Here is a 19,386-nt window from a genome sequence, read left to right as displayed (position 1 = left end):
CATGAATTACTTCCTGGTTTAAAAAAACATGCCTAGCTATTTATGGTATTTTGTCTTGCGCCTTTGGCACCCTGGTGGTGTGAGCCGGGGCTGTGCCATCTGTAGTCAAGTGAGATTATTTAAAGGGGTGGCGGGGCAGTGAAATGATTCACTGGAAAATTTTAGCACAGATTCTTAAGGAACGATAAGATAACCCTAGAAACATCTTTATTTGGTGCTTATTTGGTGTCATATGCTGGTGGGTAGTGACGGGGAGAAAAAAGGTACAACTTGTTTCTGAAGATCCTGCTATTTTGAAAATCAGAGAGGGGCTGAGCTAGAAAGGAGGAGAGGATGTCCAAGCAGTGTCACTTCCAGAGCTCTGCAGATGAGGGAATAGTCTTTCTCTTCCTGAATCCAGGTTAGAGGTTCATTTCCAGCAGAGAAAACCCAAAAGGCAGTATGCTGGTGTTCAGAATGGATGTTTAATTCCTGATGGGTATCTGTGATAAACCTCGTTATGTCGAGGTGCTTTGGAAACAGGAGGGCTGGTTCCTAGAACGCTCAGTAAGTGTGGGGCCTAGATAAGCCCTTTCTGAAAGTGACTGCATCTAGTGTGTTTTGACTCCATGATAACATGTCTCAACCTAAACATGCTGATTTCAGGGAACTCTTCCCGTTCCATGTGAGATTTGCCTGAAACATGGTGTCTTTTTTTTTCTTTCTTTCTTTCTGTTTTCCTTTCCAGAAAGAAGACATAGCTCATCCAGCAAGCCTTCTATGGCCGTTCCTCCCACTTCAGTATTTTCCTTCTTCCCTTCTCTGTCCAAAAGCAAAGGAGGCAGTGCAAGTGGAAGCAGCCGTTCTTCCAGCGGAGGGGTTCTTAGCACGTCCTCCTCAAGTTCCAAGTCGTTGAAATCGCCCAAAGAGAAACTGCAACCCAGGGGGAACACCAGGCCAATGCATCCCCTCCAGCAAAGTAGAGTCCCCCACAATAGAATGTGAGTATGGCCCTGAGGGTTTCCAGCGCCGGTCCTGCTACAGTGTGCCTGTGTACAGTGGTGGGAGAGTCCGGGAGCCATGGGAACAGGCCCACGCAGGGGGCTTTCAAGTGTGTGTGGCTGGCTCTTTTGTTCCCCACTGAGCCTCAGGAGACTTCCAGAGTAGTGGTAGCAGTGATAATAATGGTGCTTGTTGATCCCAACGTCTTAGTGGGATAGTTCCCACTAGTATACCCCGGTTCCACATAAGCAGGAAGAAGCACAACTTGAGGCCTTGTCTGAGAAGACTTGAGGTCAGATAGGCCTTACATCCCATTTCTGCTGCTTCCTTGAGGGCTGTGTGCAAGGCACTGTTTCAGCATCTAAGAGTAACAGCCTCCGGGAAGGGGAGTTCTAGTTGGTATCTGTCTCTGGCCCCCAGGAGGCAGTTAATGAATAGGTGCTGGCATTCCTGCCACAGCTATCAGTAATAGTAGAAATAAAAGGTGAAGAGATTCCCAGATGCTGCTCTAGGATTTTCTGGGGCCTGCAAAACCAACCAGGAAGCAGTGCTTCCTCCCGGCAGCTTTGGGTTCACATCACAGCTGTGATGCAGGGAGACTGAGAGAAGTTCACACTCTCCTGGCAAGGCTCTGGCGTGCTTCCAGGGTGGATCTGGAAGTTGGCAGGCCTCTTGAGGTCACGTGAAGGAGTGGCTGTGCACACCCATAGAAACACATCTTGCTTCGTCATGGCACCCCTCAGCCTAGTAGTGGGTAGCATTTCCCTGGCATGGCTCCCTTTGCAGTTTATGCCACCCAGCTCAGCCCCAAGGTCTGATAACCTGCGGTTAATCTCACAGCAGGACCTAACACCTGCTACTGCTCAAGGACCTTGCCTACCAGGAGAGGCCACAACATCTTGCAGAGTCTCTGCTACTCGGGCTGTTCCAGGTATAGCTGTTTGGGGCTATTTGTCCTGGTTACTATGCCCCCAGTACCTGCTCATCTGTCAGAAGCGCAGGATGATAAGCTCGACTTTCGCTCCTGGAGCTGTCTGAAAGCCAGAGAGGATGCCAGTGCAGCGCCCACATCACTCGCCAGCCTGACAGCCATGGAGCAGTCCACTAAACAGTTTGCAGAACCATCACTCCAGCTCCTCATGTGGAGCTAGGGCTTCAGAGGGGACCAGCCCACTGTTAGGGTCCTATCAACATCACCTGTTTTATGAAGGGAAAATGACAGTGTCTGAGATCCCAAGAGCAGTCAGGGCTTTAGCTGTGTGACAGGTCCTCAGGGCTCACCAACTCCATCCCAGGGACTTATGCTTTAAAGCCCCTGCCATAGAAGCCTCTTATCAGGAAGTGGAGAACTGGCACATCATCTGCTAATTAAACACTGGTCGTCATCTTTGACAAGAGCAGGGAGCCTTGTCTTGGTGCTGTGTTGTTAGGCATGTATATTTGACATTTATTTGAGTCCTCATAAATCTTTAGTGACATAAGGGTTCTGCAGAGTCTTTCGTCCTTTTAGACCTTTGCCTGGTCTGCCTCTTGCAGAACTTGCATTGGGTGGGTATTCGATCCAAGTCTCCTATAGGTCCGTGTGTAAAATTGTTCTGAAATGATAATGGGCCTTTTGCCTCGTCAAAGGGCTTATGGACTGGATGAGTGTGTGAACATTTACAGGGTTTTCTGGAGAATTCTTACAAAATTCAAAAGGTGCCTTTTGGAGAGCCAGTCCATGTGGTGCTGCTGACCCTGGCTCTGCCTCATCCCTCGGGGCTGCCCTCACTCAGGCGTTGGTGCTCTCTCCTGCTCTTGCAGCATGACGCCGTCTGTGAAAGTGGAGAAGATTCATCCGAAGATGGATGGCACACTACTGAAACCTGCGGCAGGGCCACCCTGTCCTGCTACTGTGAGTTCCTCAGTCAAGCCTGGCCTTAACTGCCCCTCAATACCAAAGCCAACCTTGCCTTCACCTGGACAGATTCTGAATGGCAAAGGGCTTCCTGCACCACCCGCTCTGGAAAAGAAACCCGAAGACGGTTCCAATAACAGGAAGTTTTTAAATAAGAGATTATCAGGTAACCCCCCAGCTCTTTCTTAATAGTGTTTCTGTACTTCAAGTGGGCTTTCCCAAGGACCAAGGGGACTGCTGTGTGTACTGCTGACCCACTCAGCCCTAGGAGAGGCTCCCTAGGTAGTGTTTGTCCTCTTAGCTCTTGCTTTTTTTTTTTTTTGTACTGGGGATTGAACCCAGGGGTGCTTAATCACTGAGCCACGTCCCCAGTCCTTTTTATTTTTTATTTTGAGACAAGGTCTTGCTAAGTTGTTTAGGGCCTGGCTAAGTTTCTGAGGCTGGCCTTGAACTTACATCCTCCTACCTCAGTGTCCTGAGTCTTTGGGATTACAGGCATGAGCCACCATGCCTGGCTCACTCTTGCTTTAAAAGAGTGCCACTTGCAAACGTGCACGTGAATGTGCAAACGCAGGGTGTGGGGCCCATTGAAAGCTTTCTGGTGTGGTTCTGAATTCAGTGACGCGGTGATGCTGCATGACAGTCACTTTCCTATGCGCTCATGCAGTTGTGGCATTTTAGTGATGCTCCTGCTATGTGGTGCTCACACGTCTTTGTGGGTTTCATTCCAGCTGTCATTTGTCTGTCTTGAGATGTCTCCTATTTTCTAATTTACAAAATAAATGAAGGAGTGTTTGGCAAGCCTATTTTAATGTCTCTGTGCTTTTGACAGAAAGAGAGTTTGATCCTGACATCCACTGTGGGGTCATTGATCTCGACACCAAGAAGCCCTGCACCAGGTCTTTGACGTGCAAGGTAGGTCTTCCTGCAGGCAGAGCTGACACCTGTGGCGATCATGGGGGCTCTGAGAAGGGACCACACTGTCCCATGGTCTAACTGATGCTCTGGAGACTGTCCTCAGTTGTGTCAGTGAGGACATAACTTGGTCCAGAGAAAGGAGCTCGAGTTGGCAAAGGGTGAAGCGTGTGATGGGAATCATGCTCTCAAGAGAGGTTTTATTTTCAATGAGTTCTGTGTCCTAGAAAACAGAGTCCTTCCCTGATCAGTCTGCTGTTTCTCAGGACTTGGTATTGCTACATAGAAATGTAATACTCTCTGGTGTGGTTTAAACTGCACAGACTTACAAGTCCAGAAGCTTCCTTTGCAAATATATGAATTTCCTTAAAATGTGTATACCACGATTCTTAAACTTCAAAAAACTATTTTTTAAAAATCTGTGACTTTAAAATTGCCTTACTTTCTAGTTTTTCAAAAATACAACGTAAAATATAATCTAACTAGGAAATTTAATGATCTTCTTCTCCATTCTGAAGTCTTCCTGTTTTTCCTTTAAAATGGCCAGTAGGCTGATAACGAAGGGGCCTATTCGCTGTGAGTAAAAGGTTGGGCTGGCTTCCATGGGCTCCACTGCCTGAGTGGGCATCTCTGTTGGACAGTATTTCTTTGGAGAGTGTCCCCAACTGTCTCCACAGGGGTTCAAGGAGTATTAGTTTCTAATTTAATTTTATTGTGTATGTTTTGTCTTAAAACAGTGGTTCTGAACCATTTGGGGGAATGGATGCCCCTAATATCTAATTAAAAAAAAAAAAGTATAGACTCTCTGCTCAGGGATGGGAAAAGTACACATCTACATTCTGATTTTTGCCTTCTGTCCTGGGTTGATGGACACCCCTACCCCGAGTCCTCAAGTTTGTCCTCCCTCAAGGACAAACTCCTCCCTCCAGACAAATAACTTTTGTCCTTCCTGGGATACTAATTGAACACACACTGTAGTGTGTTGAATATGGCCACGTGACCTGTGTAGAATTGTGTCAGGGTTTCAGCTACATCTAAGGGGATTTGTAGAATAACACCCCGGCCCTCTTGCACACTGTGATTCCAGCTGGCCCGCTCTTTCTCCCTCTTCCTGTCTGCCTGGCTTTCAGGAGCAGGCTTGCTCTCTTTATCCAGGATGTTCTACTCGGTTTCTTGGTTTTTTGGTTTTTGCCATGCTGGGGATGGAACCCAGGGCCTTGTACATGCTGGTAGACGAGCACTCTACCACTTAACCCGTCTCCAGCCCCAGGGTGTTCTTTTAAAGTTAACTGTGAAACTTCATGGTGCACCAAAGTGTTTTCTTTCTTTCTGTTTTAAATTTTGTTCTACTGTGGTGAGAACCACACCACTTGGCGTCACCCTCTTTTAGTAACCTTTTTAAGTGTACGGCACATCATTGTGGACTGTACGCACACTGTTGTACCACAGGTCCTTGGCACTCATTCATCTTGCTTAATTGGAGCTTTTTGATTGTTGATTGGTAATTCCTCATTTCCCTGTCCCTCTGGCCTCTAGAATGACTGTTTTTTGATTCTGTGCGTTTGGCTGGTTCACATAAGTGGGTCGTGAAGTGTTTGTGTTCTGTGACTGGCTTATTTCTCTTAGCATAATGTCCTTTGGACCCACCCATGTTATTGCAATGGCAAGAGCTCCTTTTCAAGGGCTGAATAATATTCCATCACTTGTATTTTCCACATTTCTCTTTATTGTCTGTCAGTGGGCCTTTACCTTGTTCAGAACAAGGTGTTATAGGTAGTGCTCTGGGCTGATATGTTTTTAAGGCCCAGAAGTGGGATCAGCAAGAGGTGTTCCCACTCTCCCTGCGCCTCCTGCTTTTGTATGGACCTGCATGTTCCTGCCATCTTTCTTTCAGATGGCTCATGCTGTTCTTCTGCTCTTGTAAATGTGTCATTGATGCGTGTGGCCTGGTGCTACGCCTGCCCTTGCATCAGTCTCCCTCTTCAGCCCTGACTTGTCATGAGTTCAGCATGGAGCTTGCAGAAAATGCAGCCTCCAGCCAGCCTGCTTTCCCAGAGTGCCTTTCTTTCTTCATTGTCCTCTGGTCAGCTCTCCTCCTTCCCTTGCTTCACTCTGGCCTGAACCGGTTAGGCTGTGTAGGACTAATGCCTGCATGGCCCTCCCCTAAATGTCCTAAGTTGCCGCCGAGTCTCTCGCGCCCTGGGCTTGGGCCAGTTCTCACCCGAGTCTCTCCCACCCTGGGGTGGGCTTGCCGCTGCTCGCCCCCTTCACTCGTCCCCTGCAGTCTGCTTCCGGCCCGCCTCCCCCCTCATCTGTATGACAGGCTGCCTCATGACCACTGTGCCTCTGTCTCTGTCCAGCGTCACTGAAAAACTTGGTATCACACCCTGCAAGCACAGGTCTTATTCTAGGTCCCAGGGGTGTAGGGTCCAACAGAATCAGGGTGTGCCCGCTGTCCTTGTCTAAAGCCAGAGATGAAGATCGGTGACTTGAGAGGAGTAGAAAACCCACTTGATGGTTCATGAAAATGGAGGGGCCTGCAGTTAGAAGATGTGGCTGAGGAAGGCTCCTAGCCACAGGACCCTGGGTTGAAGTCATTCTGTCCTGCCTGGGCTGGGAGGTGTGGGAGAGGCACAGTGGAGGGACGTGCAGGCTTGGACTCTGTGCAGCCCGAGAGACAGGCCAGGAGCGAAACTGGAGGGCAGGAAGAGGCAGGTGACTCCACAGAGCAGAAAGCAGGGCTTTAGCATGTGCCCAGTCTTCCCTGGTGCCTGCGTCAGCCCCTTGCAGAGTTCTGGATGTCGGGGTGCAGCAGCGTCTTCAGGTCTGTATTTGGAGTGTCCTTCAGAGCCCAGTGGACGTCCTGTCTGCTCATCAGCCTGAGCGGGGACAGTACCGTCTCCCTGCTTTCTTCAGTCAGCTTTCCTTGGCTAAGCAGCACAGCACACTTAGGAGGAGTGTGTATGTGTGTGTCTGGAAAGAGAGGCAGCTGGGCCAGGGACAGCATGTCGTCCATCCCTTCAGTATGTGGTAGAGGGGTTTTGGGGGGTCATTTTTTTTTTCTTACCTGGGCATTGAATCCAGGGGCGCCTTACCACAGAGCCAAATCCGTAAGTTGCTTAGGACCTCACTAAGTTGTTAGGGCTGGCTTTGAACTTGTGATCCTCCAGCCTCAGCCTCCCGGGCTGCCGGGATTAGGGGTCTGGGCCACTGTGCTCAACAAGGATCTTTGTTTTTATGTACTTTTTGACTGGAGCATTTATTAAACATCAGGTGCAGTTCTAGGTGCTGATGTAGCACTGAACACAAAGTTCCTTTTCCTCATTCAGGTTACTTTCATGTGGGTATGTTACATACTAAAGGACATTGAAGTTTTTAAAAGAAGCTTAGCACATTTATCTGTGCCTGGTTGGGTTTTGGGTGGACATACTTCACAGTGGCCAGTAAGATAGTAGGTTGGGTTATCATGTTTCAGATGAATGTTTGAGGTAAATCCCCGAAGTTCATACCAACATGTCTGTAAGCCCACAGAGCAGTGCGGTGTAGAGCACGTATAGGGTAGGGAAGCATGCCTTGCCGTATTTCAAACATGAGAGGAGGAAATGTGGATGTAGTCACTTATGTTCATGGATCACGTGACTAGGGCCCTATCATCAATGGAAGCTGACCCACTCCTGGGGTTCATCGTCTCCTGCATTTTTACAGACTGAGACCCCAGCAGTTCATGAATTGTGACCTATGAAGTCGTTCCACAGTGATCAGACTTAACTGTCACTAAGAGTTGCCAACTTTGGTGACCTTGCACTTGTACATACTGGTTTGTCTTCTGCTGGGAATGGGACTAGACTCTGTTACCTTGGTTTTTATAGAATGATGGTTATCATCAAAATGCATTTGGCGCACAGACGCTTTCTTACAGGTGTTTCAATCAGAGGTTGACATTGGTTGCCTTCTGAAAGCCAGCAACTGTCCCTTGGCCTTCCTCCCCTCCGGGTGCCCCTCTCTCAGTTCTGAACCTTGACTCTGTCTGCAGACTCGGGACTGGAACTGGCTGCTGGGTGTCTCTTCCTGTTGCAGTTCTTTCTCGGTCTTGTGTTCTCTCTCTCAGGTCTTCCATAGCTATGGTGGTCCCTTGTCTCCAGAATGTGTCAGCCCACTCTGTCTTCGAAGGGCATTTTCACTGGAAGACAGAGAAGCAATTGTTTCATTTTTACTCTCTGCAATTACTACAAGAACATTTGTTAATGTGTGTTTATGGAATCATTGATTCTTTCCTTTGTTAGCATTTGGAGTTTTAAATGGTTGAAAGAGGGACTCTTTAATGGAGTTGATAAGAGCCTCAATAAACAATTGCTCTCATGGTAACAAAACATGAGCACCTGTCACCTGTTTCTACTATTGTCCACTAGTTACATAGCCAGGTGACCCAACTAACATGACTCCTTCATTCTGATAGAAATAACATTCCCAGATTCTCCTCCAGTTAGTCTAGACTGGGTGCTTTTAGTCCAGCGGAGAAAAGATCATGCTTTTGGAATTATTTTTTTATCTCATCAAATGCTGAGCTGTCTTTAACTGTGCTGATGGTATAGATTGCTTTTTAAAGAGAGTGGCGTTTGAGGGTATGTGACAGATCAAAGTCATGTAGAGATTCCTCAGTTTCTGTGTTTTTTATTCTTCAGACACATTCCTTAACCCAGCGGAGGGCTGTTCAGGGTAGAAGAAAACGATTTGATGTGTTATTAGCCGAGCACAAAAACAAAACCAGGGAAAAGGAATCGATGCGCCATCTGGACTCTCAGCCACCACCGCAGCCTCTCAGGGACCCGCATCCCACCCCTCCTAGATCGTCGCAGGAGCCACACCAAAACTCTCCTTCTGAATCAAAGCCTTCCTTAGCTAGCAAACCTAAACCTCACACCCCCAGTCTTCCAAGGTAAGCCAAGCCCTCCAACCTGGGCTCCTCTTCAGGACAGGCTTGTGGGCACCCGGCAAGGCTGCAGCCAGGAATCCAGGAGACACACCAGCAGGCTCGCCATAGGGAGGCGCTTTAGAGTTGATGCTTACTGTGAGAAGAAGCTTGTCCAGGCCCTCAGGAAGTTTCAGCCAGGGCTTCCCTGGTCACAGATACAAGCAGCACCACAGAGCTCGAATTATCTGCTCTGTACTTCTTCAAAATCGGGCGTCTCTCAACCCCATTGAACAGGGCTGACATTGGCCCTTGCCTGCCACAGGTTACTGGTTGGCATATTTCACATGGCCTTGACAGTGGCTTCCTGTTTATTTTTCCCTTCTTGCTGGAGTACACTGTGGGAGTTCTTGCTGGGGACAGGCACTAGGCCTGAGTCTTCACAACATCCACTCACCAACACGACTTTTCATGCAATCCTTTGGGACATTGTCCTGAGTGGAGATGAGACATTTCAGCAGCATAATAAGCAGTGGGCCAAGGTGCTTGAGAATCTGTCACACGCACACCTGAGGTGGTGTTGGTGGAGGGTGTGCGTGCTTACATATGTGACCAAGTTGAAGTTGAAAGACCCTTGGGCCCAGGTTTCAGGCGGAAGGGAGAGGCATGCAGGAGGGGGTTGGGCCAGTGGTTGGGCCGAGGGCAACAGGGCTTCCGCTTAGGGAGGTGCCAGCTCTGGGGTGCTGTAGCTTGCATTCTGCCCTGCAGTTGTCGCATAATGATGGAGTCCCTCCCTCTCCAGGACCTGTGTGCTGGGCCCCTCCAGCGTCAGCCCTGGGGTAATACCCTGGAGGAGCCGTCCGGGGGGCTCCTGGTGTGTGCCAGGGTCCCGCCCCAGACTCCCTAGCAACTCCTTCCCTTGGCCATCTTCAGTGGAAGGCTTTTCATTAGGAAGAAAAGCACACTAATTCCAGAACCACTGGGCCACTGTTGCTGTGGGCAGAGAGGCCGCACCAGGTTCCAGAGTACCCACATAGAGTGGGAAAGCCCCTGTACTGGTGTGACTTCCCGTTCCTCCCAGGTTAGCGTAGAGCCCTGGCCACGCTTTATAATTTATTGCCTTAGTAACCCAAATCCATTTGAAATTGAAGAGGAACAGGAGTAATTAATTCTCTTAAACTCCACACACGGTCCCCCTCTGGGGAGGACGGGGGGGACTGAGTTCCCAGGTGGTGGCAGGCAAGGGGAGAGGTATTCTGCTCCCTGGCTGCCTTGCCAGCAAGCCTCTCCAGGAGTGGGGAGCCCAGCCCCCAGGCGGTCTGGGCACGCCGTCTCCCCCGTGTGTGACCTGACCCACTGCACTTCCTGCTCCCCAGGCCTCCAGGCTGCCCTGCTCAACAAGGTGGGAGCGCCCCCATTGACCCTCCTCCAGTCCATGAGTCTCCACACCCTCCCCTGCCTGCCACTGAGCCAGCCTCTCGGTTATCCAGTGAGGAGGGTGAAGGCGATGACAAAGAAGAGTCTGTTGAAAAACTGGACTGTCATTATTCAGGTCGTCATCCTCAGCCAGCGTCTGTAAGTTCTGCGTCCACCCCACTTTGACCCTCCTCCGCAGCAGGGACAGGGCACTGTGTGGTGTGCCCGAGGTGTGGGACTTGGTCCAGGTGTGAGCAGCTGGGCCAGGTGCCCCACGGGAGCCAGCACTGTCGGGAGCATTTTCTGCTCTCCCTCCCTAGCAGGACACTCGGGCAGGCACTGTCACCTCGTGCTCCACGGCCTCTGGTGTCGGGGGCAGCTGTGCCTGAGGGGCAAGCCTGCTGTGTTCTCTTTCAGTTTTGCACATTCGGGAGCCGGCAGATCGGGAGAGGGTATTACGTGTTCGACTCCAGGTGGAACCGGCTCCGCTGCGCCCTCAACTTCATGGTGGAGAAGCATCTGAACTCGCAGCTGTGGAGGTGAGTAGGCCGGGGGGAGCTCACCTGCATATCTCCCACTTCCCTGATGGCCCCTGCGGCTGGTAGTCTAAATGAAACTGTGCCTGGCCACCCTGAGGAGGCACCTGGTCACCCAGCCACTCACTCGTTCAGTGACCACATTGTCCTGGTTGCCGGGTTCAAGGTGGGAGGATGGACACCCTTGCCGAGCTCACGGTTGGTCTGGAGTCAGGGGAGGCCAACACCAGTCAACAGATGAGTGGGCAGCTGGTCCTCAGGGGGGCTGGTGAGAGTCAGCCGAGAGCTTGCTGCATGCCCTCAATCTGTTGGGTATATTTATTTTTCACTGTTCTTTGGCAAGTGACTGCAATGGATCCCTAATTTTTTTTAGCAAATAACACTGAAATACAAGGTCACACAGAAGATTGGTGATAGGGTGAGGATTTGGACCTAGAGGCACTTGGTTTCCAAATAAAGATGGGGGGAAACGACCTGGGGGATTCAGGGAAAGTGTCTCTGAAAAGGTGACCTTGACCTGATTGAATGGATCAGAGGGCAGCCACAGGGGGATAGGATTCTAGGGATTCTAGGATTCAGGAGGCGGGAGCCAGGAGTGTGAAGACTTAGCGACAGTAGGCATGAGTGTCATGCGAGACCAGGCCTGAGAGACCAGCAGGGGCCAGTGGACGGTGGGGCTGACTGTGCAGTGGGAAACTCCGAAGGCCTCGGGTAGAAGAGCTCTGTGTTGTGATTTGCACTTGAAGACTTTGTGTTGTGTTGTATTTGCACGTGTTTCCCAAATGGGAATTTAAGTGAATGAAAGGTTCATCCAGCCTTTCCTGAAATAAAATTGTTCTCATTCCTGCAGGACTTCTCAGAGCCTTTAATGAGCACTGGGCTTTGAAACTCAAAGCAGGAGCAGTCATGAGCCACATGGAGTCTCCTGAACTTTCTGGACTGGGGAACTAGCATTTGGTGGAATCTACTTTGATGAATATATAAAGCTTTGCTAAAGGGGTTGTTCAGAGTCCCTGTCATTTGGGCGTCATCAGCTAGTGCTTTGCTGAGTGGGCTCTGCCAGTGCGTCCATTTCCCTCCTGTCGGGTTTCCTGGTGGGTCTGAAGAGCTGGTCAGAGGCCTTAGCACATCAGTGACAGTTGGGAGGGGGACGCGTTGCTCGCTTAGAACAGGTCAGGAGCGGTGCAGCTCTGCTCTCCCACTGCGCACTTCTTGCTTCCTTCTGAAGAGAAATTCCCCGCTGCCAGTGGTGGAGTAGGGGTTTGTTGGGGTTCAGTGTACCCCAGGACCCCTAAGGGCCTAGCTTGCCGTTTCTTCAGACTGCCCTGAGGGCCCGAGGCTGGGCAGGGCGGTTGAGCTCCTGCTGCCTTTGAGCTTCCCGGTCTGTGCTCTGAACTCTGAAAAAGCTGGAGGGGTGGTGAGGTGGACTCACTGCCTCCTTGGGCTGTTGCTGCTGGAGGGCTCTTGTCACTTGCTCTCAGGAGGAAGACGGAGTCCTTTCTACTGCCATGACCTCTGGTTTTGAAAGTCGGTACACAGTGACACGCGTGGCTCAGGGATGAAGTGACGCATGGGCTTGGAGCAGGTGGGAACTTGGGGCAGGTCCAGCCCCCAGGGCCTGGTTTCCAGGCCCTCCGTGAGGTTGGATGGGGAGTGGTCCTTGTCCCAGCCTGCTGGCCCGGCACAGTTCCCTCCAGGAAGAGCCCTGTTTGAGCAGCTCTCTTCTTGGCCTCTTACTGCTGATCACCGGGTACAGGAGGGGTGAGAGGAGGTGGGCCTCTGAACAGGGGTGGAAGTGGCCTCTGCTGAGCACAGTCATGGCCCAGGTGGCTACTCAGAGCTCCTGTGCCCTCTCTCCATGTGGGACCACTGCTCCACATCCCTAAGAGGGGCCAGGGAGCTAGTGAAGGATTGGTGTTTGGGGTTTTTTTATATTTTCATTTTTTAGTTGTTGATAGACCTTTATTTATTCATATGTGGTGCTGAGAATCGAACCCAGTGCTTCACACATGCCAGGCAAGTGCGCTACCGCTGAGCCCCAGCCCAGCCCTTGTGTTTGGTGTTTAACCGTGTGCATTGGGAACGCACTTGCATAGCTTTAAAGCAGAAATTGAGTATAAGGAAGCGTACAATGAAAAGGCTGTCCCCTTGTCCCCTGCCCTTCTATATACCACCCAGTCCACAGACCTTTTTTTAGTTTCTTATATACCTTTATAGAGCTGGTTTGTGCAGACAGAAATCAAGACCACTATGTATTCCTGCTTTGCTTCTGCTTATCTGAAAGGTCACATCACTGCATAAGAACCTCTTCAGAGGACCTGGTGGCGGTTGTTTGGAGTGAGCCTCCACATCCCCCGCCCTGCGGAAGCCTTTTTCCTTTTTCTAGTATTTGATTCAGGACAACCTAGTCCTGAGGCCCCAGCTTCGTGATCCCCCTGGTGGCCACAAGAACTCACTGCACTCAGCAGATCACAGTGTGTGGGCTTCATTTAGAGCAGAGCTTACCCCTGAGTCACCTGGGGTCCTCTGGGTACAGATTCTGCTCAGGTCCTAGGCCAGGGCCCAGGAACTCGGCGTTCCCAGCACCTCCCTCTCGTAGTGCCAGTCCCTGTCCTGTGGGAGAGCCAGGACTCTCTAGACAGTAGAGTCTGCCCACTGCCCTGAGGTGGTGTGGGGGGTGGCTCTCATGCAGCCCGGATCGAGAAGCTCTGACGTGAGGCCACAGCTGCACTCTGGAGTGGGGTTTAAAGCAGGTGCAAGCACTTGCCCTCGTCAATCCCTGTTCGGGAGAACGTGGTTCTTTGTTGTTGTTTTTTTTTAATATTTATTTTTTAGTTGTACACAACACCTTTAGTTTGTTTATTTTTATGTGGTGCTGAGGATGGAACCTAGGGCCTCGCACGTGCTAGGCGAGTACTCTACTGCTGAGCCACAACTCCAGCCTAAGAACATGGTTCTTAAAAGGCACCAGGGAGGCGCTCGGGCCAGCTCCCTGTCTTGGAAGTGGAGCGGGGTTGGACTGGGTGAGCGAGAGCCTGGTGGAGGTGGCGCTTGCCCTCTAGTCAGGCCCTTCTTTTCTGCTTCCTCGGTTTTTGTGGTTGGGTTTTTAAGAGATGGTTCTTGCTGCATTGCCCAGGCTGGCCCACCGTCCTGGCCTCCGGGGATGGCCCCCTCGCCGGGTAGGTAACAAGGACCCCAGCTGCATGACACTGCAACAGGCTTCATTTTGCCACAGGGGCTGCTGAAATTCTGGTGCAATTACATTTAAAAATTGAGCTAAAATAAAAGTGGGGCCTCCCTACCCTGACTGTCTGCCCAGCTCCTACCCAGATGTCACCAACATTACCACACTGTGGCTGAGCCCCCTGAGATCTGGAGGCTGTATCCCATAGGCAGTGTTTGGCCAGTAGTTGCAACCTAGCCACCGCTGTTAACTGGTGATGTCCTTCCCCCCTCATCTTTCTAGAATTCCCCCTGTGTTTATGCCTTCTATATTCTAAGTGCTAGGGCTATCATGGCGAGTCAGCTGTGGGTGGCCCCCTCTGCAAAGGAGTTAGCAACTTGCAGTCTCAGAAAGTCTAGGGACAGGTCGGTGCAGGAAAGTCAGCCTGGAGCTCCTGAGAGAGCGGTGCTGAGCCGACCCGAGGGGGCGAGAGTGGGGCACAGAGGGCAGGCACACAGGGTCAGGCCATGATGTCCTCAAAACACGGAGATCTGTGGCTGGGGACGGGAGTTGGCGTGAAGCTGGGGCGGCAGCACGGGGTGAGGCACGCATCTCGTGTGATTCCAAGAGCCCCGGGAGGGCATCAGAGAATTGGAAGAAGGAAGTGGCAGGCTGGCTGGCTGACTGGTGTGCGGGTGATCGATCCCTCTGCTTGCGGTGGGTTGTCAGGGTCTTTGAGCCTCCATGAGTGGCTGCAGTGAGGTGAGTGTCACACTCTTGCCCTCTCCTTTTTTCAGGAAAATCCCACCAGTGCCCAGTACCACATCACCCGTCTCTGCACGTGTCCCTCACCGGACAAACTCTGTGCCGACGTCACAGTGTGGGATCGGCTATCTTGCCGCAGCCACCGTCTCTGCGTCCCCAGCACTGCTCTCATCCACCTGCATCTCCCCACATAGCAAAGCGGTACCAGCTCATGGAACCACACTAAATGCACAGCCTGCCACTTCCGGGGCGATGGATCCTGTGTGCAGTATGCAATCCAGACAAGTGTCCTCTTCGTCCTCGTCCCCTTCCACACCCTCTGGCCTCTCTTCGGTCCCCTCCTCCCCCATGTCCAGGAAACCTCAGAAGTTGAAATCCAGCAAGTCTTTAAGGCCCAAGGAGTCTGCTGGTAACAGCACTGACTGTCACAATGCCAGCAGCGGTGCCAGCAGCGGTACCAGCGGCGGCTCAGGAAAAAAACGCAAAAACAGCTCCCCGCTGCTGGTTCACTCTTCTGCCTCCTCTTCCTCCTCCTCCTCTTCTTCTCATTCCATGGAGTCTTTTAGGAAAAACTGTGTGGCTCACTCCGGGCCTCCCTACACGTCGGCAGTGACATCTTCCCACAGCATCGGCCTCAACTGTGTGACAAACAAAGCACACTCGGCCAGCCTCCGGCACGAGCAGTCAGGGAGGGGGCCCCCCAGCGGAAGCCCCGCAGAGTCCATCAAGAGGATGAGCGTGATGGTCAACAGCGGCGACGCCACGCTCTCCCTGGGCCCCTTCATCCACCAGGCCAGCGAGCTCCCCGTGCACGCCCACGGGGGCTTCCCGCTGGCGCACACTCCGCTGGACAGGCTCATAGGAAAGAAAAGGAAGTGCTCGCCCAGCCCCAGCGCCGTCAGCAGCAGCGGCAGCAGTGGCAAGGCCACCAAGGTCGCCAGACTGCCCACCATGAACAGCGTGCACATGAAGCACACGGGCACCCTCCCCGGGGCCCAAGGACTGACCAACAGCTCCCTCCTGCACCAGGTAGGATGCACACTGCGGGCCTGGCCGCCCGGCACTCCCTGGGCTCTGCTCCAAAGTCCCCCCAGGGGGCAGGGGTTGCCTGTAGACCAGCTTCATGGTGTCATTTTAGAAAGGCAGGAGTCGCTGGCCTCGGAGGCCACAGCAGGCTCCTCTGTAGAACTCCTGCTGCCTGCGGGGGATGCTTCTGAAGGAGGGAGCCACAGGGATGCACTGCAGAGGGGGCTGAGGAGGGCCTGGAGCCGGGACCCCAAGATCAGGACGGGGAGGGGGCAGGGGCATTTCCTGGAGGGTGTTACTCTGAGGAACGCCTGCATTGGAAACTCCCTGCATTGGAAGTCACACTGACCTAGAGAGGGATGCTTCAAGACTCGAGAAGAAAGTGCTTGTAATAGTTTTCACCTGGAACAATTTCAGATACTCTGGTTAAATTCCACCACCAATTTTCTCCTTCCTTCCTGTTTTAGAGGGAGGCATAAAGCCAGGAGTCAGTGTGGGCATCCCCCATTGCACCTTAACAAAGAGGTGGAGCTGGGGGTCCCTTAGTCGGCCAGGGGTGTCGGGCTCCCAGGGAACCATGTCTCTGTCTCACGCTGTGTCTCGTCTTCTCCCAGTCTCCCATGATGCTGGTTCTCCCACCCCTCCCCTGCTGTCTCTTCCAGCTGCCTTTGCTCTAACTCCAGCTCATCTCTCATCTTGTTATTTCATCCATCAGGATATCTCCTCACCTTGCTTACGAACAGGAATTTCAGCTGCAGCACCCCAGAGCCCTGACTTAAAATGTGAGGCTCTTCTTTGTTTTTCCTCCTTTCTTCGTCTACAGAACGTATGACAGGCTAGGACTCTCGTCAGCCAGGCCACGGCGCTCCCCACGGAGCTCCCTGCAGCATGGGGTGGTGGGCAGTGCTGGAGGGTGGGCAGACACCTGGGAACTAAGTAGCTGCTGAAATTGTGGGCTTGGGTCATTTGGCTTTTTGAGTGGGGGTGGGGAGAGCCTCCTGGGCGAGTGAGAATTGCTTTTCCTTCTTATTTGGTGGATCCTCCTCATAGTTTATGGTGAGCATCCCTGCACTGGAAACTCCCTCTGGCTGCAGTGTCCCAGTGGGCCCTGGCCCCAGCAGGAGGGCTTGTAGTGTCAGGTGAGAATTCCTGAGCATACTCGGTTTTCATGTCGACAGGGGCCAGGGCTCGGGCAGGGCAGGGGTGCCCACCTCAATGGAGCAGCTGCTCCCAGACCCTCGTTACCAGTTTCAGAGAAATTGCAAATCTGGACTTGTGTAGAAACTTGGCCATTTTTTAAAGCTCTATGATCTTTTAAATCTAGCATAGCCTACTGTCTATTGGCCAAGCTTATGACCTGCCGGTTTATCACCTCTGCTCACCTGGGGGCACCGTGGCACACACCATCTAACTGGGTTCTGCTTGTGGAATCACTCTCCACTGAAGCCTGTGTTGGAGAAGGCTTGCCCTCCGTGCCCAGAGCCCTTTTCTCACACTGCAGGAGTCCTAGGGGGCCTGTGTCTAGAGAGCCGAGGATGAGTGAGCCCGAGAAGGGTCACAGCTCCATTCAGTGATCTGCAGGAGGTATCCTATAGTGTGCGTGAGAGGCTCAGAGGGACCCGTGACCCCGCTTTAAAGATTGCCACTCCTAGAAAAGTAGACCCTCATGTTGCTGTCCCTGGAGGAGCTGACATCCGGACTGTGCCCAGCTGCCTGAAGTCCTCTGAGAAGGGCTGAGGCGGGCGGTGCTGGGAGCTTCTGGGATGCTCCATGGCTGCTCACGGCTGCTCTCAGGCCTCAGGCAGCCCTGGGAAGGCAGAGGCCCCCTGCCCCTGCCTGAGTATGGCACTCCTCAGATGTGTGCTGGCCCGTGCAGCCCTGTTCTGCTCTTGGGTAACCTGGAAGGCCTTCACAGGCACAGAATCAGAAAATAAAACCAAAGGCAAACGTGGAACCTTTCTCCAGGCTGGAAGCCCAGGCCTGTGTGTCTTCTAGCCGGTTTCCTGAAAGGAGACCTTGAGAATGGTCAGACCCAGGGACAGCGAAGGCTCCTGGAAGCTAAGGCCAAGCTCTGTAGCTCATCACCCCATCCTCCTGCAGTCAGTGGAACACTAGTGACGCATGGCCTTTGGAATGTTCTAGTGTAGGATCAAGGGGGCACAGAGTCCAAACGCACACTCATCTCTCGTTTCCCCACCCCTCTGTTCTGAAAGCCAAAGGCACGACCCTGACGACTGAAAACAGCACAGGGAGGAACAATCCGGACACTTTTGAAGACAAGTTACACCTCCACGCAGCACTCTGGACTCCGCGATGCCTTTGAGTCTCTTCCCGACCTCCTGTGGGCCCAGGGGAGCCCGCCAGGCCCGTGTTTGACGAGGACTTCCCTGAAGCTGTGTCTGTAGCAGTGAGTACTCTTAAAGGACACTGGATCGAGTTCAGCCACCGGATTGCTTTTATCAGTGTTAAAGTGGTCTGGACTGCTTGCTACAAATCTGTGAGAAGTTTCTGTTTTGTTTTGTTTTGTTCTAACTTGCAGTATATCATGGAGCCACTCTTGGAGTAGATTGGCTGGGCAAAAGAATGTTTTGGCAAGAGCGTTACTGTAGACTTTCATCCCTCCTCCCTCTCCCTGCCAGTTCCTCTTCTCCCTGCCCCCCCCAGCACCGTCTTCTGTAGGTCACCCTCCAGCAGGTAGGCGCCTCCCCTGGGGCCCGGAGGCCTTCCAGGAGGGAGGGCTGTACCCCAGCAATCTCTGCAGAAAGGAAGCTGGCTTTAGATTTCCACAGCAGTGTTCCAGGACTAGAGGGCAGATGTTGGCACAAGGCGTCATGACACAGTGACCCAGCCTGTTGCAAGTCATTTAGGATAAGAAGCTGTCCGAGGTTTTGGACTTTCAAAATGGTTTCAAGTCATTGATGCCCTGACAGCCAGCATAACCATATTGGAGGCTTACTTTTCATGGTACAAAAGCAATTCTGTGTGATTTAAAGAAAAGAAAAAGAAAATACAAACTAGTTTTGATAATGGAAAACCAAATTGAGGGTAGGGCTGGGAAAGGTAAAATAAAAATAGGGGGAGAAAAATCATCTTTTTCCAAGATTTCCAAAGAGATGCAGTTTTTTTATCTTTAAGTTTTCATGTTAAACCGTACTTCAGGTTGGGTTGATGGTCCTACCCAGTCTTTTTTTTAAGAATCGCCTTTTTAAAGTGGTATCATTAGGATGTACTTCCGAGGGGTTGCCCCCTTTATCTCTGTGGATACTGTCCTGGGACTAAGTGTAAGTTTCTGCATCCAGTGCTCCTGGCATCGTGTGTGTCTCCTCTCCCCTAGGACCACTACAGATGTTTGCTTGGATGCGGGTGGGGTGGGGTGGGGTGGGGTGGGAGCAGATCTGAGGTGGGTGGAGGTCGACAGTGTGCACTCAGGCCCATGCAGGGTCCCCGTGGGGCACGCCTTCTTCCTCGGGGTTACTGCTGTCGTCTTCCTGAGCTGTGGAGCCCTCTGAGGAGTTTCCTGTAGTGTCCACCCAAAGCTTGATACAGTGGAGCAGCTTGGCTCGCATCTGGCGATGCCACACCACAGTCCTGAACTGAGGACCAGGCCTCCTGCCTCAGAGAACAGAGTGGCCGAACACAGGGTAACGTCTCCTCGGCCCTGATCGTCACCCTGATGGGCAGAGCCAGTCAGTGCATCCTTTTTTTCCCTCAAATTCTTGGGTGACAAACTTCAGTTTCAGGGAATTTCAAGTCAACAACAGGTAGAATGAATAAATAC

General features: G+C 52.0%; 1 protein-coding gene across 4 annotated transcripts in view; it reads left to right on the top strand.

Annotated features, from left to right (window-relative positions):
• The window catches only part of Atxn7 (ataxin 7), a 131,409-nt gene extending 112,443 nt beyond the window's left edge, over positions 1–18,966 (top strand). For all 4 annotated transcript variants that reach the window (XM_026397849.2, XM_026397850.2, XM_077795610.1 and 1 more), the window contains 9 exons: positions 728–980; positions 2,785–3,044; positions 3,711–3,793; positions 8,476–8,729; positions 10,079–10,277; positions 10,536–10,657; positions 14,615–15,611; positions 16,324–16,390; positions 17,822–18,966. In XM_026397849.2, the coding sequence (XP_026253634.1) occupies positions 728–980; positions 2,785–3,044; positions 3,711–3,793; positions 8,476–8,729; positions 10,079–10,277; positions 10,536–10,657; positions 14,615–15,611; positions 16,324–16,390; positions 17,822–17,931 (2,345 nt within the window). In that variant the 3' untranslated portion in view covers positions 17,932–18,966. The remainder of the gene's footprint in view (positions 1–727; positions 981–2,784; positions 3,045–3,710; positions 3,794–8,475; positions 8,730–10,078; positions 10,278–10,535; positions 10,658–14,614; positions 15,612–16,323; positions 16,391–17,821) is intronic.
• The last annotated feature ends 420 nt before the right edge of the window (positions 18,967–19,386 follow it).

Source organism: Urocitellus parryii, chromosome 3, assembly GCF_045843805.1.
Source record: "Urocitellus parryii isolate mUroPar1 chromosome 3, mUroPar1.hap1, whole genome shotgun sequence".
Classification (NCBI taxonomy): Eukaryota; Metazoa; Chordata; class Mammalia; order Rodentia; family Sciuridae; genus Urocitellus; species Urocitellus parryii.
This window is presented reverse-complemented; position numbering and strand designations above follow the sequence as displayed.